Source organism: Syngnathoides biaculeatus, chromosome 3 (genome assembly GCF_019802595.1).
Source record: "Syngnathoides biaculeatus isolate LvHL_M chromosome 3, ASM1980259v1, whole genome shotgun sequence".
NCBI lineage: Eukaryota > Metazoa > Chordata > Actinopteri > Syngnathiformes > Syngnathidae > Syngnathoides > Syngnathoides biaculeatus.
In genome coordinates this window covers 4,560,534-4,578,228 of record NC_084642.1, presented here as the reverse complement: position 1 = coordinate 4,578,228, position 17,695 = coordinate 4,560,534, and the positions used below count along the sequence as shown (strand labels likewise).

The window sequence follows — 17,695 nt, the reverse complement described above, 5'->3', positions numbered from 1 at the left end:
AGCGCCCCGGGCATTGTTTTGGACTTTTTGTTTTCTCTCTCATAGGAAACAGGCATCTAAATGTCACACATTCTTCTCTACCACAACGTTCACTTTGATATCATCTACAAGAATATTACTCAATGCTTGCTCACCCACGCTGAGTCATAAAAGCCTATTCTCATGACACATCCTTTGGATAACTTTTTAAAAAGATCCCAAGTTTTCCCCTCTGAAATAATTAAGTGTCAAGCTCCTTTGTTTTGCGCATAAAACAACATCCGTTACCCAGGCAGGTCTTCATGTCCTCGGATGACATGAAGCCATCGAAGCAGAGACACTGGTACGTCCCCGGCGTGTTGGTGCACTGGCCGCCGTCACAAATGTCTGGGCTCTCCTCGCACTCATCAATATCTGAAAAGAAAAATGGCAATCATCTGTATTGTGCAGCATTCCTCGATGTTTACCTTGATTTAACATTGACACAAACAAACCGCGGTAAAAACGTCTTCAATAAATATATTTTCAGGAGTACAGAATTTAATAATAACAACACACATCTGGTTGCGAATCAGTAAGCCCACTTCAACAGAGGGAATGTATGACTATATGCAGCAAATGACGCACTCAAAACTCATCAGGGTAGCAAAAAATATTTGTTTCGTGACTGTACATGTTGTTTGTACAACCCCCTTTTGTACAATGTATAGCAATTAGATTTTATTAGCAAGGGAAAAAAACAATTTCAAACGTTTATAACTGTTTTGTTCATGAAAAGGAAAGTATGACAAAGTCGAATTTTACCTGTGCAGCTTCTCAGATCGGGCATCAGCGCGTAGCCGCTATGGCAGCTACACTCATAACTGCCATCCGAATTTGTGCAAAAGGTTTCGCACCCTCCGTTCTCAATGGTGCATTCGTCAATGTCTGAGTGGAACAAAAACGAGACAAAAAAAAAAAACATGAATATATATATATATAAAACATACTGCTAGTTAGCATTATCAATATGGAGTAGCGTAATTCCCGGCCTACAGAGCGCACCTGGTTATAAGCCTGACCCACTACATTTGTAAAGGTACATACATATGCCGCAGCCGTGTAAAACCAACGTGAGATGTTTACAAAGATGGTACATAGAGAGTTTAACGCTAACGCCGCCACGCTAACGCTACCGCCACCCGAACAGGGCCGGTTAAAAAAAAAGTAACACGCTAGCGCAGCGCTAACATGGCCGGACCGGTAAAAGTCACTTCCTCGGCACATATATATTCCACCGGTCTCACTCTTACCTTTTCGAGTGACGCCTTGCGGCCAGTAGAAAAAAAAAAAAAATGCACAAATTAGCCGCATCACCGCATAAGCCGCAGGGTTGAAAGCGTGTGGAAAAAAGTCACGGCTTATGGGCCGGAAATGACGGTACTTAGCTGTAAGTCATATAAATGAGCACGCACCCACACAGTCCAGCCTGTTCTCGGTAGATTTGTAGCCCGTGTCGCAGGCACACTGGTAGCGTCCAACCATATTGACACATTGGCCGTGCCTGCACAGCCTGTCGCTCAACTCGCATTCATTGATGTCTGTGAGAGAGAAAAATGAAAAACAATTTTAACCAACTCAAAAAGGGCAAGGAAAAGACATGGATTTTATTCAGTGATCAACACACACCACACGAAAAAAATGGTTAAAAAAACATCTTGTCCGTCTTTTTGTTGTTGTGATTGTGAAATCAATGGTTCCCATGCGCACACTAGCATATAAATACGTGACTCACAAACTGGGACCATCGACTGAGCCCCAAGGAGCTCACAAAACGTAGAGGGAAAAGAATGGAATGGAGCCATCCCTTGTCAGCGTAACTGTCCAATTAATGACGAACTTTCACCAGTCATCAGCTATCCACACCTTTGTTTATTGCCAGAGAGCCAAAACGGGAATTATAGTTGCCAGAGGAATGGATGAAAGCTCAAATGAAAAAGGTTTTAAGCGGTCCACCCAACTCCTCGTTCTGACAAGCTCATCACTCACCTAGGCAGGCCGAGCTATCGGGAGCAACTTCGTGTCCCACGGGGCACACGCACTGGAAGCTGCCTTCGCTGTTGACGCACTCGCCTCCCCGGCACAGCAGCGGATTGCGTTCACACTCATCGATGTCTGATGGGGAACAAGAAAGACTTGGCAATACTGTAGAACATGTGAAAAAAAAACACGTCTGACTCCATGTGACCTTAGTGACTAGGAATGACTTGTTCAAATAAAGTCATTCATTAAAGGAGGCATAAATCATTATCTGGCTTCCTTTGTTAACTCAACCTTCTTTCTTTTTGGATCTCGTTGCCAATCGTAGGCTCACATTCGAAGCCAACAAAAGCACTGACGCTCACCATGTTGTGAGCTCTCAAGAATTTTAATCAGGTTGGCCAAATGTAATTCACAACAGAAATAAAGCAATAAGTATTTTCTCAGATGGAAAGACTGGAAGCTGAACGTAAATTCATTTTTACGGCAGCGCCCGTGCGCAACATAGGCATCGAGTTCTAGTGCGCAATCAAGGGCAATTATCTTTATGAACAATTGCGTGACGGGCTGCACGGGCTCCGTGCCACACGGAGGTTTACATTAAGATTACATCAGCCGTATAAACGGGACGCTCCACGTCTGACATGTTACGAGCGCGCGGGGTTGAAATACCACGAGGCAAACACAAGCAACTGCCTGGGGCCCCCGAGACTTCCAGGGTCCGAGTTAACGTCTCATTCATAAATGATTAATAATGTTTTCTTCGATTTGAAGCATTTCAAGCAAAGTCACGCTTGAAAACACAAAATGCTGAATCTATCATCTCTCGGTCCTCACGCAATGGACTATTGTCAAACTCAGGTGTCAAACTCAAGGCCCGGGGGTCAGATCTGGCCCGCCACATGATTTGATGGGGCCCGCGAAGCCAAATCTAGAGTGTCAATTTCCATGATTCTTGTGGAAATCTGTACCAAAATTTCAAATTGTCATATATCATAAATGATAAAGTTGAGATATTACAAGCATTTTTGTGTTACTAAACGTGAATCGTTGAAAAACACATTACCCTTGATTTCCGGTTCCAAAACTAGTTCATGAATTGAGGACGTAAATGTGATGAGATGATTAAATATTTTTGTTCCACAGTCATAACGGCCCTCTGAGGGAAACCGGAACAACAATGTGGCCCGCGAGAAAAATTAGTTTGACACCCCTGGACTATTCCATGTCCTTACTGCACGTCAGTGGAGTTGTCCCCTGTGGAGCAGTGAAGAGGACCACAAACAGTTCTTATCAAAACTACTAAAGGTTTCAACTTCTTCACAGTGACACTAAACAAACGTGCATAACCGACAACTGGAAGAGCCAGATGCTCTTCCCACTTCCAGCAGTTGCTGTTAGTGTCATGAGCAAGAATGGACCACGGCCAAGAGGGCCATGGCCTGGCCACCGCTTTGGGCGGTCTCATCTCTGAGACCTGTCAACGGTCACAGCTGTTTCGCATGAGCCAAGGTGATTTAGACCAAATATTTAAGTTGGAGTTTTATCACTGGCATTTGCCAGTTCGTTGCCAACTTGTTTGCAAGTTTGCCTCCTAGCCATTAGACCTCGCTTCATGTTTTTGGATTTTGCTTATAGCCTCGTCCACTTGTGCTTCTGCCTTCTGCGACTGCACACACCGTGTATGACCTCAGCTTAGAATAAAACTATGCCAAACATCATGCCCTCGTCTTGTAGTCCTGCATTTGGGTCAGTTAGTGTTAGAGAATAATCGTCGTGAAGGACTACATCTAGTTCAGGGGGAAAAGTTTTTTTCCTCAAATTCATACTTTCAGTTGTCCAAAAATATTAATATTCAAACCCTTTGCATTCCACAGGTTTGTCTTGGGCCCCCAAATGACTGAATATTCCCCTGCACTCAACACATGAAATCTTGAGTCCCAGGCTTTCGGAACTTTGGTCTGAAGATCAAGTTTCCCTCGAATGTCCAAATTGTTACGGGGGGAAAAAAAATGAAAATTCTACAAAGAGGTAAAGCCACGTGCATCACATTACGCAAGTGTGCGAGGAGGATTGAGCGCTCACCCATGCAGTTTTTCATCATCATAAAGCCGCTCTCATATCCTTCGAAACACTCGCACTCAAAGTCTCCGGGAGTGTTGACACACCGGCCCTGCCCACACAAGTCGGGTGAGATGCGACACTCGTCAATGTCTAAGGGAAAGAACAAAAGGCAGAACAAACGGAAAAACGCAAAGAGTTACTAATTTGCCGGAATACATCAGAAATACACACATAAGATTTAATAAATGCAATGTCATGAGAAAATGACTTTTACTTATGTGCAGCATTTTGTTTCTGCTGCAGCAGGTTTTTTTTTCTTTAAAGCTCTCCATGAATAAAGTTGTGTTGAGTTGAGACGTGCAAATACAAGAAGTCTGGATATTAATTTAAAAAAAAAAAAAAAAAAAAGAAGCAAATGTCAGAAAAGATCCTCAACACAGTGATTATAGTGAGAATGATTTTATATTTTTCTATGCTCATTATCCCTCAAGGAGAAATTTAAACTCAAAACGATGTTTTTGCATTTCAGGGTAATAATGCAACTAACCAGAAGGACCAGAAGGACCAGAAGGCCTGGTCCAACAGCAACAGAACAATACCAGCCAGACTCTTTTAAGTACAAGAAGGTCGAAGGATTTAAAATAATTCTCTTCAGATTATTGTTGACACATAAATTCCGCGTGTCTCTGTCTGTGTAATATTATAATATTAGACTGATTGTACTTCTTAGTCCAGAAAATGATGCCCGTGGTACTGCAATGCAATACAGCAGTCCAAATGGTATAGAATTACAAAGAAGGGTTAAGGTAAGTTAAACGGTCAGCTGAGGTACGGAACAAGTTGAAGCGACCCTGGTCGCTGCATATTTTCTTGGACCAAATGCTCCCGAATATTTCTTGTTAATTGATCACCTTGATGATCATTTTTCAAGTAAAACAATGAAGTGATTCCATCGTCATTACTCACCTGTGCAGTTCCTCTCATGTGAATCCAACGCGTATCCATTATCGCAACGACAGCGGAAGCTCCCGATGGTGTTTCTGCACTTCCCATTTGAGCAAAGGGTGTTTATCATCCTGCATTCGTTTATATCTGAGAAGGGTCAAGGGACAAAGTTGGGTAAGAGACAGGCCTGCAGCCTGGCTTATATCATGAGCTTAATAGCACAATTGTCTAAGTTATTATTTCAATATTTGAGTGAGAATCTACACAGATATGAGGGGGGAAAAAAAAGGCAGCACAATCCCGTTTTGGGATGATAATGTGACAGTAACGGAACAATGAATTTGCCAAAGGACCTTTCCGACCTGTCAATCACTCGTACAATAATAGCCATTCAGATAGCCGCATTGTCTTAACCCCTGGCTTGACACGGCCCCTCTCGCCACGTTGTCCCACAAGGAATGCTGGTTGTCAGTAGAGTGCGCTTGGAAAAGTTAATGTGACGAAGGAAATGGTCCTCAGATGCGCTTGGGGAACGTGCAATTCTGATGAAAGATATCCTGCTAGGTTACCAGGGGCCCACCGGTTGATTCATTTTCCAAAGCCTAAAATACAGTTGACGGAGTGTCTGCGATGGATTAAGGCTCGCGGAAGACCGCACGGACATCTAAATGTGGACAATATCAACAAAGACAAGGCTGTATGTTCAAAGGTAAGTGAGGGAGAAGTATCTTCTCTGAGTTTGACTGAATTATTATACATTGCAGGAGAACAACTTTCACTATGTTAGTGTATCACTGACCTGGCGAATGAACTGTGTAATGTTTTATCCCGAAGAGTCGACTTAGGGATACGTCTATTTGCCTATTTGTATCACATCAGACTTTTAAGACAGAGCACTGGGTTCGATTACGAGCCAAGTCAAATGAACACTCCCACTCACTTCTAAAGACTACAATGATATTACTCGTGATCTTTCAAACTAAAAAATACTCACCCTGCTTTACATCCGCAGTATGATTCCACTATTTTATCCTATTGGATTTCACTATGACGTTTGTGAGGCGTCAAACTTTTTTGCATCGACCGCCAACGTTTCGCTGTAACTCTGACATTGCGTCCTGCTCCGTCCAAAATCTTAATTCCGTGTACGTATCCTTGCGTGAAATAGTTGAGACCTCTCTGTAGAACTCTCTTGGACAAGTGTGACGCATTTGGCAAAAAACATACCTCAATATTATCTGGAACACGCGATAGAGAATCGACTTCAAACATGTTCTGTTCAGTCGCCATTTTGGAAGCTTGTGGGACATGGCTAAGGGGGGCGGAGCTTAAGGTCGCCATCGGAAAGGCCCGTTGTAAACATCGCAGCCTCTACTGTTGATAAAAGCATTACCTTTGAGGAAGGGTCTTCCATTGATGAAGTCACCACGGTGGGAGAAGCCGGGACCACGGGGACAGAGCTGAGAGTATTCCGGAGTCCCTTTCTCCGGGCATTCATCGCACTCTGGGCCCCAGGCCACTCCCACTGAGCAACAGCAAGCATCCACACGATGTTTCCCTGAGATCGGCGCTCCGCAGCGTTCATCCTCATGTGTTAGGTAGCACTGCTCTGTGCGCAAGTCTGGAATTCACGGGGGAGCCATTTTGTTAGCCGACATGCACGCTTTCAAAGACACATCAGGTTTGAAAACGCGATACCCACCGATGCAGGTTCTACCGCTGATGTCGACGGTCATTCCGGGAGGACACTGACAGAAAAAGGAGCCGTGTGTGTTGACGCACTTGCCGTTGATGCACACTCCGGGAAAAACTTGACACTCGTCCACGTCTGAGAGAAACAACGGCTACATGAGGTCTAGTTCTTCACATTGGTGGAATTACGGACCCAGTCTCAAAGCAGTAGTTACCTTCGCACACATTTCCTCGGACTCTAGCGAGACCCTTGCCACAGATGGGATCTTAGAATGACACACAAAGCAATTTTAGATGTTTTACTTAACTAGGCAAACTTTTTTTTTTTTTTTAAATCAGGTTTACCTTTTTCACATTTGGAACAAGGACTGTTCCAGGCCTCTCCAAGCGTGGCACAGCAGTGAGACTTGAGCGTAGCCCCGTTGATGTTGACTTCACAGCGGTCATTGATCATTTTCAGCCAGCAAGTGCTTTTAGTCGTCTCTAATTCCGTCAACAAACAAATGGAAAATGTCAATGAATAATTAAAAATGCAGAGAAATGCGTGGATTGCTCTGCAATTGCAACTCACTTAAATTACAGTCAAGCTAATTTAATTTGCGATGTAAAAAAAAAAAAATGACAGACAAAATCATTTAAAAACTTTTCCCACCATTAATGTAGCCAAAAACCTGTACAAATCAATTTACCGATCATAATCAAACTCGTGCTAAATGGGAGTCAGCACACACTTGCCACTGTTTAAAGTGCTTTCAGATTACCCCTAAATAAATGCCTGAAGTTCTGGTAGGCTTTTCCATGCTTTTTTTTTTTTTTTTTTTTTTTGCTCCCGAGCAGGAGCCTGAAGGCTTTGTGCCACTGATTTAAATGAAAAATGACTGGATTGCTCATTGGCCACCAAAACTGAAGTCGCCATCCGCCATCTTGATACTCCCAAAACAACCATGCCGACCTGTGCAGCGACAGCGATGAAATGCGTTTATCGCCAGTTTCGTGGCTGTGAGAAGACAGGTAAGTTAGAAAGATTAACTTTGACACTGTTAAAGTTTGTTTGTAAAGGTTTTTTTTTATTTTCTGATGAGCTTAATTCACTTGAACAAAGTTTCGTTTCTGGTTGTTGTTGTTCACTGCGCACTCTCTACTTCACCTTTATAGGCCGACTGTTTTTCACGAAAAAAAGTGATGTCAATATTTTCCCAAACTTCGTCAGTGGATAAGCAAGAAAACACATTTTCTGTGAAATTTTTTGATGAATTTCATAATACAGAACTCTGCAAATTGAATTTGATTTTCAAATGCGAGGAAACAAGTTTAAATTTTCCGTCTGAAATCGGACGTCGCGGAGACAATTAATGAACAATGCGTTTAGCATGTATTTTCACATTGTGAGTCCTTATTTCCAAAAATATCATAATTTTTGTTATGATGATAGTGCTTCACAGCGTATTTTGGGAAAAGTTAACATGTCACAGAAATCGGGCCCTATGGAATATGCAAGGTTTCTTGGTAGTCGTGGCGTTATATGTCTTTCCTTTGTATTAAACCTTTTTTGGCTTACAAAGTTGAATTAAAAATCCTTCATGTTACCAAAACTGAAAAAATGTCAAGCTCACACGACCAGTTTGAATTCTACATGCCAAACTTTGAGAAAAACACGTTTTGGGAGTACCAAGATGGCGGCCAACTGGCTTCAACCAATCGACACACAGCTTGATGTGTATCGGCTATCCAGTCTTTTTTAAATTTTTTTAAATCAGTGGTTTGTGCTAACCAACGAAAAGTACACTTACCAATACACTCGAGCCCAGAGCTGTCCAGCAAACTGCCCGTTGAACACAAGCAGACAAATGACCCCTTGCTGTTCAGGCAGTCTGCGTTCACACAGGGACTTGACACACATTCGTCCACATCTGCAAGAAACAACACGACCAGGATGATCGATCCCGCATTTCCCAGTGGTAGTGAACGTGCTGGTACAAATGAAAAAAGAACGCATCTCCGACCTTCGCAGACATCTTTTTCAGGATTTAACGTGAATCCTTTTGGGCACTGACAGCTGAAACTTCCTGGGGTGTTTCTGCACAGGCCGTTATCACACAGCTGACTGTTTATCATACATTCGTCGATATCTGAGGAAAAACACACGAATGAGGATATTATTCACGTTGGGATTTCATGTGCATCGTCTTCCTAGTGAAAAGTCAGTGCACCTACCGATACAGTTTTTTCCAGTCAGGTCGACCTCAAAGCCTTCATTGCAGGTGCATTTGTACGTTCTCAGCATGTTCTCACAAACGCCGTTCTGGCAAAGATCCGGGTCAAGGGCGCACTCGTTAATATCTGGGAGGACAAAAAACAGCCACGAGTCAGTGTTGATTTATAGTAATAGTATGGCTCAACGATTCCGAAACAACACGTTAGTTATCAAGACCAGCGTACATATACTTGATTAATGGGCAAAAATGTATCTAACTCTTATCTTTTCGTATATTTTTCACTGTCACCGTTAAGGGAACTTGAAAGATCGGTAAAACCTTTTCACAATTTTCCTGGCTAAGACTATCCCCATCGGGTTGTAGAGGGGAAAAAAAAGAAAAGAAATAATACTATATAACTGATTTATACCGCTATGTCACAATAATAAAGAATAAACACAACATTGCATACATACCTCTTCCATCTCCAGTTGTGCCGATGCCATTTGGGCACAAAGCCAAGAACTCGGCTACAACATAACAACACAGTTTTGGTGAGTAAAACCGTAACATTTTTTTTTTTTCAAATTCAAGACATTTAATACCATCTTATCATCCATTTAGAAGCTTTGCCATTTAGCTTGGATGGTAAATTGATACATAAATTGGCTCTTTAATCTGGTCCCGTGCTGATTTCTGTCCAAAGATCTGAATTGGTGAGACCAATTTAACGGACTCACGAAGAGAATTAGATGTGTGCGCATGTGTCATTTCTGAAACCAGCGTGTCCACGAGCGCCAAGCGTTTGAGCCACCGAGAGTCGAATCGGTGTGTTTCGAATTAAGAGGGTGGGACGTGTGACTTGATGTTCTTACCAGAGTTTTGGGGTGGACAGGGTTGGCAAGGTTCCCCGTAGGCGTACTCAATGCTGGCACAGCAGCACTCGGATTTGGTCACGGCTCCAAATAAAGGCCGAACACATTGGCCTCGCTTGTAGCCGCCGTAGCACGAGCTGCGCATGTGTGTGTCTGTGTCATATGGGCGAAAAGAATTAGTGTGTAAGGGGGAGGAATCTAAGAGGAGGCTCACGACAGCGCTGAGGAGGCGAGCGGGAGTAAACAACAACAGTGGGAAAACAGGCGGTTGTTCCCTCTCAATAATGTCCAGGGGTTTGAGGCATTCTCCTGCACTGAAATCATCTTGGTGAGAGCTCGCCCATGACCAAACAACAACACTTTACTTCCAAGACAACACAAGACGTGTCATTCGCCACAAGGCTGTAATTTAGGCCCGCAAAGCTATTAATCATTTCCATGGCACGAGCGTCAATGAACAATTCCGATTCACCGTGACATATTTCACTTTGCGTCTTCATGGTAAATTAGGTTATTGCTGAATTGATCAATAGCTATCGAAAATGAAGATGTTTTAAAACTCCCCCGCCTGCTACAATAGTCAATATCACAATGAAGTGGCCTTGGTGTCCATTTTCTTCGCCGCTTGTCCTCACAAGCGTCGCTGGTCGTGCTGGTGCCTATCCCAGCTGTCAATGGGCAGGGGGCGGGGTACACCCTGAACTGGTTGCCAGCCAATCGCAAGGCATATAGAGACAAACAGACGCACTCACAATCACACCGAGGGGGCAATTTAGAGTGGTTTTTTTTTTTTTAAATTTCGGGATGTGGGAGGAAACCGTTGTGCCCGGAGAAAATCCACCCAGGCACGGGGAGAATATGCAAACTGCACACAGGCGGGGCCGGGATCGAACCCGGGTCCTCAGAACTGTGAGGCCAACACTTCCCAGCTGCGCCACCGCATTTATAAAAATTAATAAGTCTCTTCGTCGTTTGATATCATTTTTTCATTGGATGTACTATGCGATTTTGGAACGTCACACGTTGCTCCTCTAACGTGAGTACAGGCTGTGTGGTTAAATGATATAAAATCATTTTGGTACATGGTATTTAAATTGTTTGACAGAACAGATCATTTTGACCAAGTATTTCCTATTTCCATTTCCTGTTTGAATGTACGTCTCCTTTCAATTAATTTGGAAAAAAGGTGTGGGACCAATATGCAATTCGAACAACAATAACGTCCACTGAATAGCATTGAAATATGTAGTTCAGGCACTGCATGGTGATATTGACTCACAAACATTCATAAGGAAAATTGAAAATACAGGTGATAAATCAAAGCAATTATATGGGGGATTTTCGTTGGATTAACAGCAAAGTAGGTGAGCCTGATCAGACTTGACCAGACGCTCACTGTTTAATTATTGTTATGCTTGTTCTCAATTGAAAGGAACTGCTACCATTATAAAATATGACTGCTGTTTGCCTCACGACAGTTATCGATGAAGACGTCAAAAGACGTTTCTGTCCGCAAGTAGCACAAGTACAATACCCCAAATATACTTCACAAAAGCTCCTTACCGACACAGATGCGACCATCCAGGCCAACCGCCATCCCCGACATGCACTCACAGCGGAAAGATCCTTCCGTGTTGACGCAGTGGCCATTCATGCACATACCTGGCGTCTCGCACTCGTCAATGTCTGGAAGCAGATAAAAGCAACCGGTTGGCCTTTGTTTCTGTTTTCCATTGGAGGGACTTGAAAATAATCGTGTTAATCAACTTTCTGTCAACACATGCGATTCTTTCTGGCAAATGAATAGATTTGTGATTCTCAGCAAGTAAAAAACAAAAAACAAAACTCGGCTAAATCCATATCCAGCTGCTGCTTTGTGTCTTGACTTTGAGTATAACTTGACTGATTGAAGGTTGTAGTGAAAGCTGCGGCTCTGATTCATTTCCAGGAACTCCCATCATGGTTTTTGAGCATATCACATTGATGATCGTGATAAATGATAATGCTGCAAGCGTGCAGATGGTTTTCGGTTTTCTGAGGGAGACGGTGACTCCAGGGACCCTTCTGACTCACGTTTCGTTAATGACCGCCGCGTACGTCAGCACGCTTCACACACACCCAATGACTTAACTAGGTCAGCATCTCCGCAGAAAAGGCCAAGTGGAACAACATGACTTCAACTTATCTTTCAGGATGTTTTGTTTTGTTCAGTATGTTACCAATATATGGTAGTGTAATGTCGTGGTCATGTATGTTTACACAAGGTTAGCTGGTATATCCATTTGTAATTTCTTGTAACATTGTTAAAAAAAAAAAAAAAAAAAAAAAATTCATGGCAAAATACTCTATGTATGATATTTTGTATTTCAATCGAGACAACAAACGGTTACAGTTTACTGTAACCACGCCCAAAAAACATCAACTAAAGTTCTGCTCACTTCTGCAGAAAGACGGAGGTTATTCTGAGCACGTAATATCACGAATCTAACAGCAGCCATTCTAGAAGTGCGACTGACAGTCAGTGGGATCGGTTAGATCGGGGATGGGCAAACTATGGCCTGTGGGCCACATCTGGCCCGTTGATCATTTCAATCCGGCCCGCCAAAGATACGTACAGAATCGTCCAAATCATATCAAAACGACGACAACATCCATTAGACCTTGCCCTGTAATGCTGATTGGCTCCACCAGGTTGTGCTTTCATGCCAAGCGGTTCCGTCAGGTTGTCTTGTAATGCCCAGAGATTCCACAGGGTAGCTCAGTATGTACAGCGATAGATTAACTTTGCCTGTTTTTACTCTTGCTACTGCTCTGAACCCTTTTTCAACCATGCGCAGGCTTAAGACAAGAAAATTGGACAGTGACTGTTGAGTGTTTAACATAGAATGGACTACGAAATACTTTTTCACTGAAGTCAAGTCAAAGGCTCTAATATGACTCTGTTAAGAAACCATTGCGGTTTTTGAGCAATCACTTTTCTTCCAAGTAATCCTGATTATGCAAACAGCCAATCAATGTAGGAACTGATGGCTACGGCTAAGCAGTTAAAATCAAGCTTGCAGGCTTAGCGAAACACCTTTATCCAACAAACTGCCACCCAAGATTTAGTCACAAAAACAGCACCACAGGAGCTGGAGATGGAACTGATTGATTGCCAATGTGATACTGTCTTAAGAGAAGTTCAACTCTTAAACCGGATGAGGTTGTTGCGTCATTAAGCATAGACAAATTTAAAAAAAAAAAAAAGCTGAAGATGGCACAGACAAACATCTTCCCGATCGCAGCTGAGTGATGAACTGCTCGGATGTGTTCTGAGAATTGCCACAACAAAACTACTACCAGACTTTGATGAACTGGAAAAAATAGCTGATAAAGAAAAGAACACAGTTCCCATTAAATGTACATCTAAGTATAAACACTACAACGGCTATTTTTTTTTTTTTTTTGGTTGATTTTTATATGTAAGCATCTGGCTTGGCCTGCCTGTAAATTTTCAAAGTCACTGTGGCCCCTGAGTCAAAACATTTGCACACACATGGGTTAGATGCTGATTTGGCTTGTGATATTTCCCCAAAACTAGATCTAACCAAGGCATCAAAACCAGTGGAATTCAGAATTACAGATCAGCATAATATTGCTAAATCTATCTATAACTGGCAGTTTGTGACATCACTGCGTATGCCCCGTCTTTTCACCTCTAGTGGTAACCACCGGCACCGTCGATCTAACTCTTGCACTTTGCTCTAAGGTCATGTTCATGTTTTGCACCGTTACAGTAATGCTTCAACGTCATCTGAATTATTGACATGTATGTACGTGTAAAGCAAAACGAAACCAATTTATTTGTACAGCGCATTTCATACACGAGGTAACTCAATGTGCTTTACATGATTAAAGGCATTAGAAAACAAAGAGATAAAACATTTAAAACTGGATAAAAACAATAAAAATGACAAACAAAATATTAAAATAAAAAAGACAATTAAAACCGCTTACAGTGCAAGTAATGTGATCAAAAAGTGGATATAAAACTTGGGGCTAACCTCACCTCTGTTGGCAACTTATTCCATTTGTGAGCTGCATAATAGTGCTAATAAGTGCTGCTTCACCGTGTTTGCTTTTCACTCTGCCCTCCACTATTTGACCTGAGTCAGGCGATCTCAGAGCTCTGCTGGGTTTGTATTCCGTAAGTATTTCTTTCATGTATTCAGGACCTAAATCATTTCGTGATTTATAGACCAGTAGTAGAACTTTAAAAATGATTCTAAAGCTGAGTGGAAGCCAGTGCAAGGACTTTAGGATTGGAGTTCTATGCTCTGACTGCTTTGTTTTGGTCAGAACGTGAGCTGCAGCTGTTGAAAAGCATGGATGAGCTTTTCCTGGTCTGCTTGACACATACAAGACTTGACTCTATCTAGATATGTTCTTCAGATGGTAGAAGGCAGTTTTTGGGATTGATTTGATAGGATTGTTGAAGGTCAGGTCGGAATCAATCAGAACACCAAGGTTTCGGACTTGGTCTTTGGTTTTTAAAGATAGAGAGTCCAGGTGTAGTTTGTGCATCTGCGCACTTAGCTGTCCGCCGTACTGTACTTTTAAGGGTGGAATAATGTGGTATTGTGGTATTTCCAGACATTTCTTATCACTTTTAGGGGCAATTACATGTACTATATTACACTCTTCACGGTCAGGCTCAAGTCCCATCGCCGTGAATAGCAGCGTTCCACTCTATTAACCAATATAATACAATCGAGAATCAAGTAATCATATTTTATTCATGAGGGTAACAGCAGATTCCTGAAAGTGGATGTCTGAATATGTGTCTACTATTCCGTGATTAGCTTCGCTTCCATTTCATGTAAATTCAACAAGTTCCTTTCCGTGTACATGAGGATGTTTATGAAGGGCCGGCTGCGAGGGAACGTCAGAGGAGGGAGGCCCCGATGATCATCATGTCCAGCTGGAATCCTGCCAGGACGCTTTGGGATTTTAGGGGATTTCTTTTTTTTTTTTTTTTTGCCCTTAGGACACTAATAACAAATTCGAACGTAGCAGGCGCGGGGCCAAGTACTCCAAATGACATACTGGCCAAAGTGAGGATGGGATTAGTATGTATCGGTGAGCATGGAAGAATGTGATGAACTCACCTATACACATGCGCCCGCTGCTATCGAGCAAGTAGCCGGGTTTGCAGATGCATTTGAAGCTGCCGTCCTCATTGATGCACAATCCATTGAGGCACATGTTTCGGATGAGACACTCGTCTTGGTCTGAGGACGGTGACAAACAAATAAGTTGGAAAATGCTACTGGTCCAACAATGGCTCATGACGTTGATTTTGTTCACAAAAGTGGTAAAGGTCAGGATGACAAAAAAGCGAAAGCAAGACGTGACGAATACAATAATGTTTCATTTGGATTGAGGTGGAAATTCATGAAAGCCTCGCCAACTAGCAGACTGCCTTTCACAGTGTTGTTCAATTTTGCATTTATTAATCCTGCAAAACCCAACAACTCATATGTAAAACTGTTATAAAATAAAGTTTTCCCCCCACACTTCCTGCTCAGCTGCTTAATTTATATTAATTTACCGTACCATCGTTTTAATCTGGAAACCAGAACTAAACCAGCTAATTTGACTAAATTCACAAAACATAACAAAAAATGTATGCTTTTGCATTTGAACTCTTCAACTGCAATAAAATTATCATGTTTGCATGGGTGCCGATCCATTAATTTTTTAGAGCGATCCTCCTCGGGAGCCTATCCCAGCTGACTTTTGTCGGAGTGGCGTAAAACCTTCGAGTGGTCGCCAGCAAATTCCGGGTGATGTAGTGTTTGTAGTGTAACTAAAAGTTGAATATTTTAGTCTTTTCCAGGACATAACGTTTAATACAGCACATGCATATCATTGGAGTGTGTTCATTCATACTGGGGCTGGTATATTTGTCATTACGAGACCACCTAAAACCAATGGAAACAAAGAGGTGACTGCAATTTAGGAAGTAGTAACAGCAGTAATAACAGCAGTTCTTTGGAAAATGGTTGGACATGGCATTAAATATAATACTTAGTAGTTAATGAGCCAAAACACACAACACCCTGACATGAACAGTCACTCATTATGTTACTATATTATTATATTATTATGTCTCTAAAAGTCAATGTCTCCTTTGGCATGCCCTCGATCGAGGACTACATTGCCTTACAAGCAAAAAAAAAAAAAAAAAAATCAAATAAAAAATTCCAACATTTGTATTCCCCAAAGGCACGTGCGTTGACTAACCTTGGCAGTTTTTGCCGTCGGTGGAGAGTTCAAAGCCGGCATTGCAGACACAGTGGAAGCTGCCTTCTGTGTTCACGCAGCGACCGTTGTTGCAGATGCGACCGTTGGCCACGCACTCATCCAGGTCTGAAAAACAAGGCCGTCATCAAATACAGGAAGTACATTCTAAGGTGATTGTGTGTGTGTGTGTGTGTGTGTGTGTGTGTGTGTGTGCGCTTGTGTTTTTCTCTGACACACAAATGGAATCCTCTCCAAGACACCAAATTTTTACACGTGAAACACACATTTAAGGACTGTGTATAAGAGTGTTTTGTACTCTGTCTGAATGAGGGATGTGTGTGTGAGTGAGTGAAAAAAAAAATCAATAGTATATGAGAGTAATTTAGTAATGACAAGTGAATATGTGCAAAATTAATTCAGTTGTATGTGTGATTGTTTCACTGGTTAGTTCGGTAGTGTGTGTAGTATAAAATGTGTGTGTGTGTGTGTGTGTGTGTGTGTGTGTGGTGTGTGTGTGTGTGTGTGAGACTGAACAAAAATTAGTATGTGAGAGTGTTACATGAAGTGCATGTCATCATTTCAGTAAAAAAAAAAAACATTTCAGTAGTGCATGTGAGGTTATTTCAATAGTACGTGTGAGAGTTTCAGATGAGACAGAGGGAAAAAAAAACAGTAGTGTGTGTGTGAGACCACTTGAGTAGCCTGTGATAGCATTTCTGTTGTGTATGTGTGGTTGTGTGAGAGAGAGAGTATTTCAGTAATGTATGCAAGTGAAAAAAACAGTGGTGTGTGAGAATATTTCAGTACTGGGTGTGAAAGTGTTTCAGTTGTGTGTGAGAGGGCATTTCAGTAGTATGTGTGAGAGTTTCAGATGAGTCAGAAAAAAAACCCCAGTAATGTGTGTGTGTGAGATCACTTGAGTAGCCTGTGATAGCATTTCAGTTGTGTGTGAGTGTTTGTGTGAGAGAGAGAGTATTTCAGCAATGTATGCAAGTGAAAAAAACAGTGGTGTGTGTGAGAGCATTTCAGCAATATGCATGAGAGTTTCAGATGAGTCAGAAAAAAACAGTAATGTGTGTGTGAGATCACTTGAGTAGCCTGTGACATCATTTCTCTTGTGTGTGAGTGGTTGTGTGAGAGAGAGAGAGTACTTCAGTAATGCATGGAAGTGAAAAAACAGTGGTGAGTGTGAGAGCATTTCAGCAGTATGCGTGAGAGTTTCAGATGAGTCAGAAAAAAAACAGTAATGTGTGTTTGAGATCACTTGAGTAGCCTGTGATATCATTTCACTTGTGTGTGAGAGAGAGAGTATTTCAGAAATGTATGCAAGTGAAAAAAAACAGAGGTGCGTGTGAGAGCATTTCAGTAGTATGTGTGAGAGTTTCAGATGAGTCAGAAAAAAAAACAGTAATGTGTGTGTGAGATTACTTGAGTAGCCTGTGATAGCATTTCAGTCGCGTGCGAGTGGTTTCGTGAGAGAGAGAGTATTTTAGTAATGTATGCAAGTGAAAAAAACAGTGCTGTGTGTGAGAACATTTCAGTAGTGGGTGTGAAAGTGTTTCAGTTGTGCGTGTGAGAGCATTTCAGTAGTGTGTTGCAGCGATTCAGTGGTGTATGTGAGTGAAAGGAAAATGTCAGTAG

General features: G+C 42.1%; 1 protein-coding gene across 1 annotated transcript in view; it reads right to left on the bottom strand.

Moving 5' to 3' along the window:
- The window catches only part of fbn1 (fibrillin 1), an 80,285-nt gene that overhangs the window by 35,766 nt on the left and 26,824 nt on the right, over positions 1 to 17,695 (bottom strand). The window contains exons 14-31 of the mRNA XM_061813781.1: positions 16,055 to 16,180; positions 14,917 to 15,039; positions 11,333 to 11,455; positions 9,770 to 9,922; positions 9,371 to 9,424; positions 8,914 to 9,039; positions 8,703 to 8,828; positions 8,490 to 8,609; positions 7,045 to 7,182; positions 6,915 to 6,965; positions 6,710 to 6,835; positions 6,401 to 6,628; positions 5,029 to 5,154; positions 4,084 to 4,212; positions 2,008 to 2,133; positions 1,434 to 1,559; positions 784 to 906; positions 268 to 393 (exon numbers count right to left, since the gene is read on the bottom strand). Coding sequence (XP_061669765.1) covers positions 268 to 393; positions 784 to 906; positions 1,434 to 1,559; positions 2,008 to 2,133; positions 4,084 to 4,212; positions 5,029 to 5,154; positions 6,401 to 6,628; positions 6,710 to 6,835; positions 6,915 to 6,965; positions 7,045 to 7,182; positions 8,490 to 8,609; positions 8,703 to 8,828; positions 8,914 to 9,039; positions 9,371 to 9,424; positions 9,770 to 9,922; positions 11,333 to 11,455; positions 14,917 to 15,039; positions 16,055 to 16,180 — 2,250 coding nt within the window. The remainder of the gene's footprint in view (positions 1 to 267; positions 394 to 783; positions 907 to 1,433; positions 1,560 to 2,007; positions 2,134 to 4,083; positions 4,213 to 5,028; positions 5,155 to 6,400; positions 6,629 to 6,709; positions 6,836 to 6,914; positions 6,966 to 7,044; positions 7,183 to 8,489; positions 8,610 to 8,702; positions 8,829 to 8,913; positions 9,040 to 9,370; positions 9,425 to 9,769; positions 9,923 to 11,332; positions 11,456 to 14,916; positions 15,040 to 16,054; positions 16,181 to 17,695) is intronic.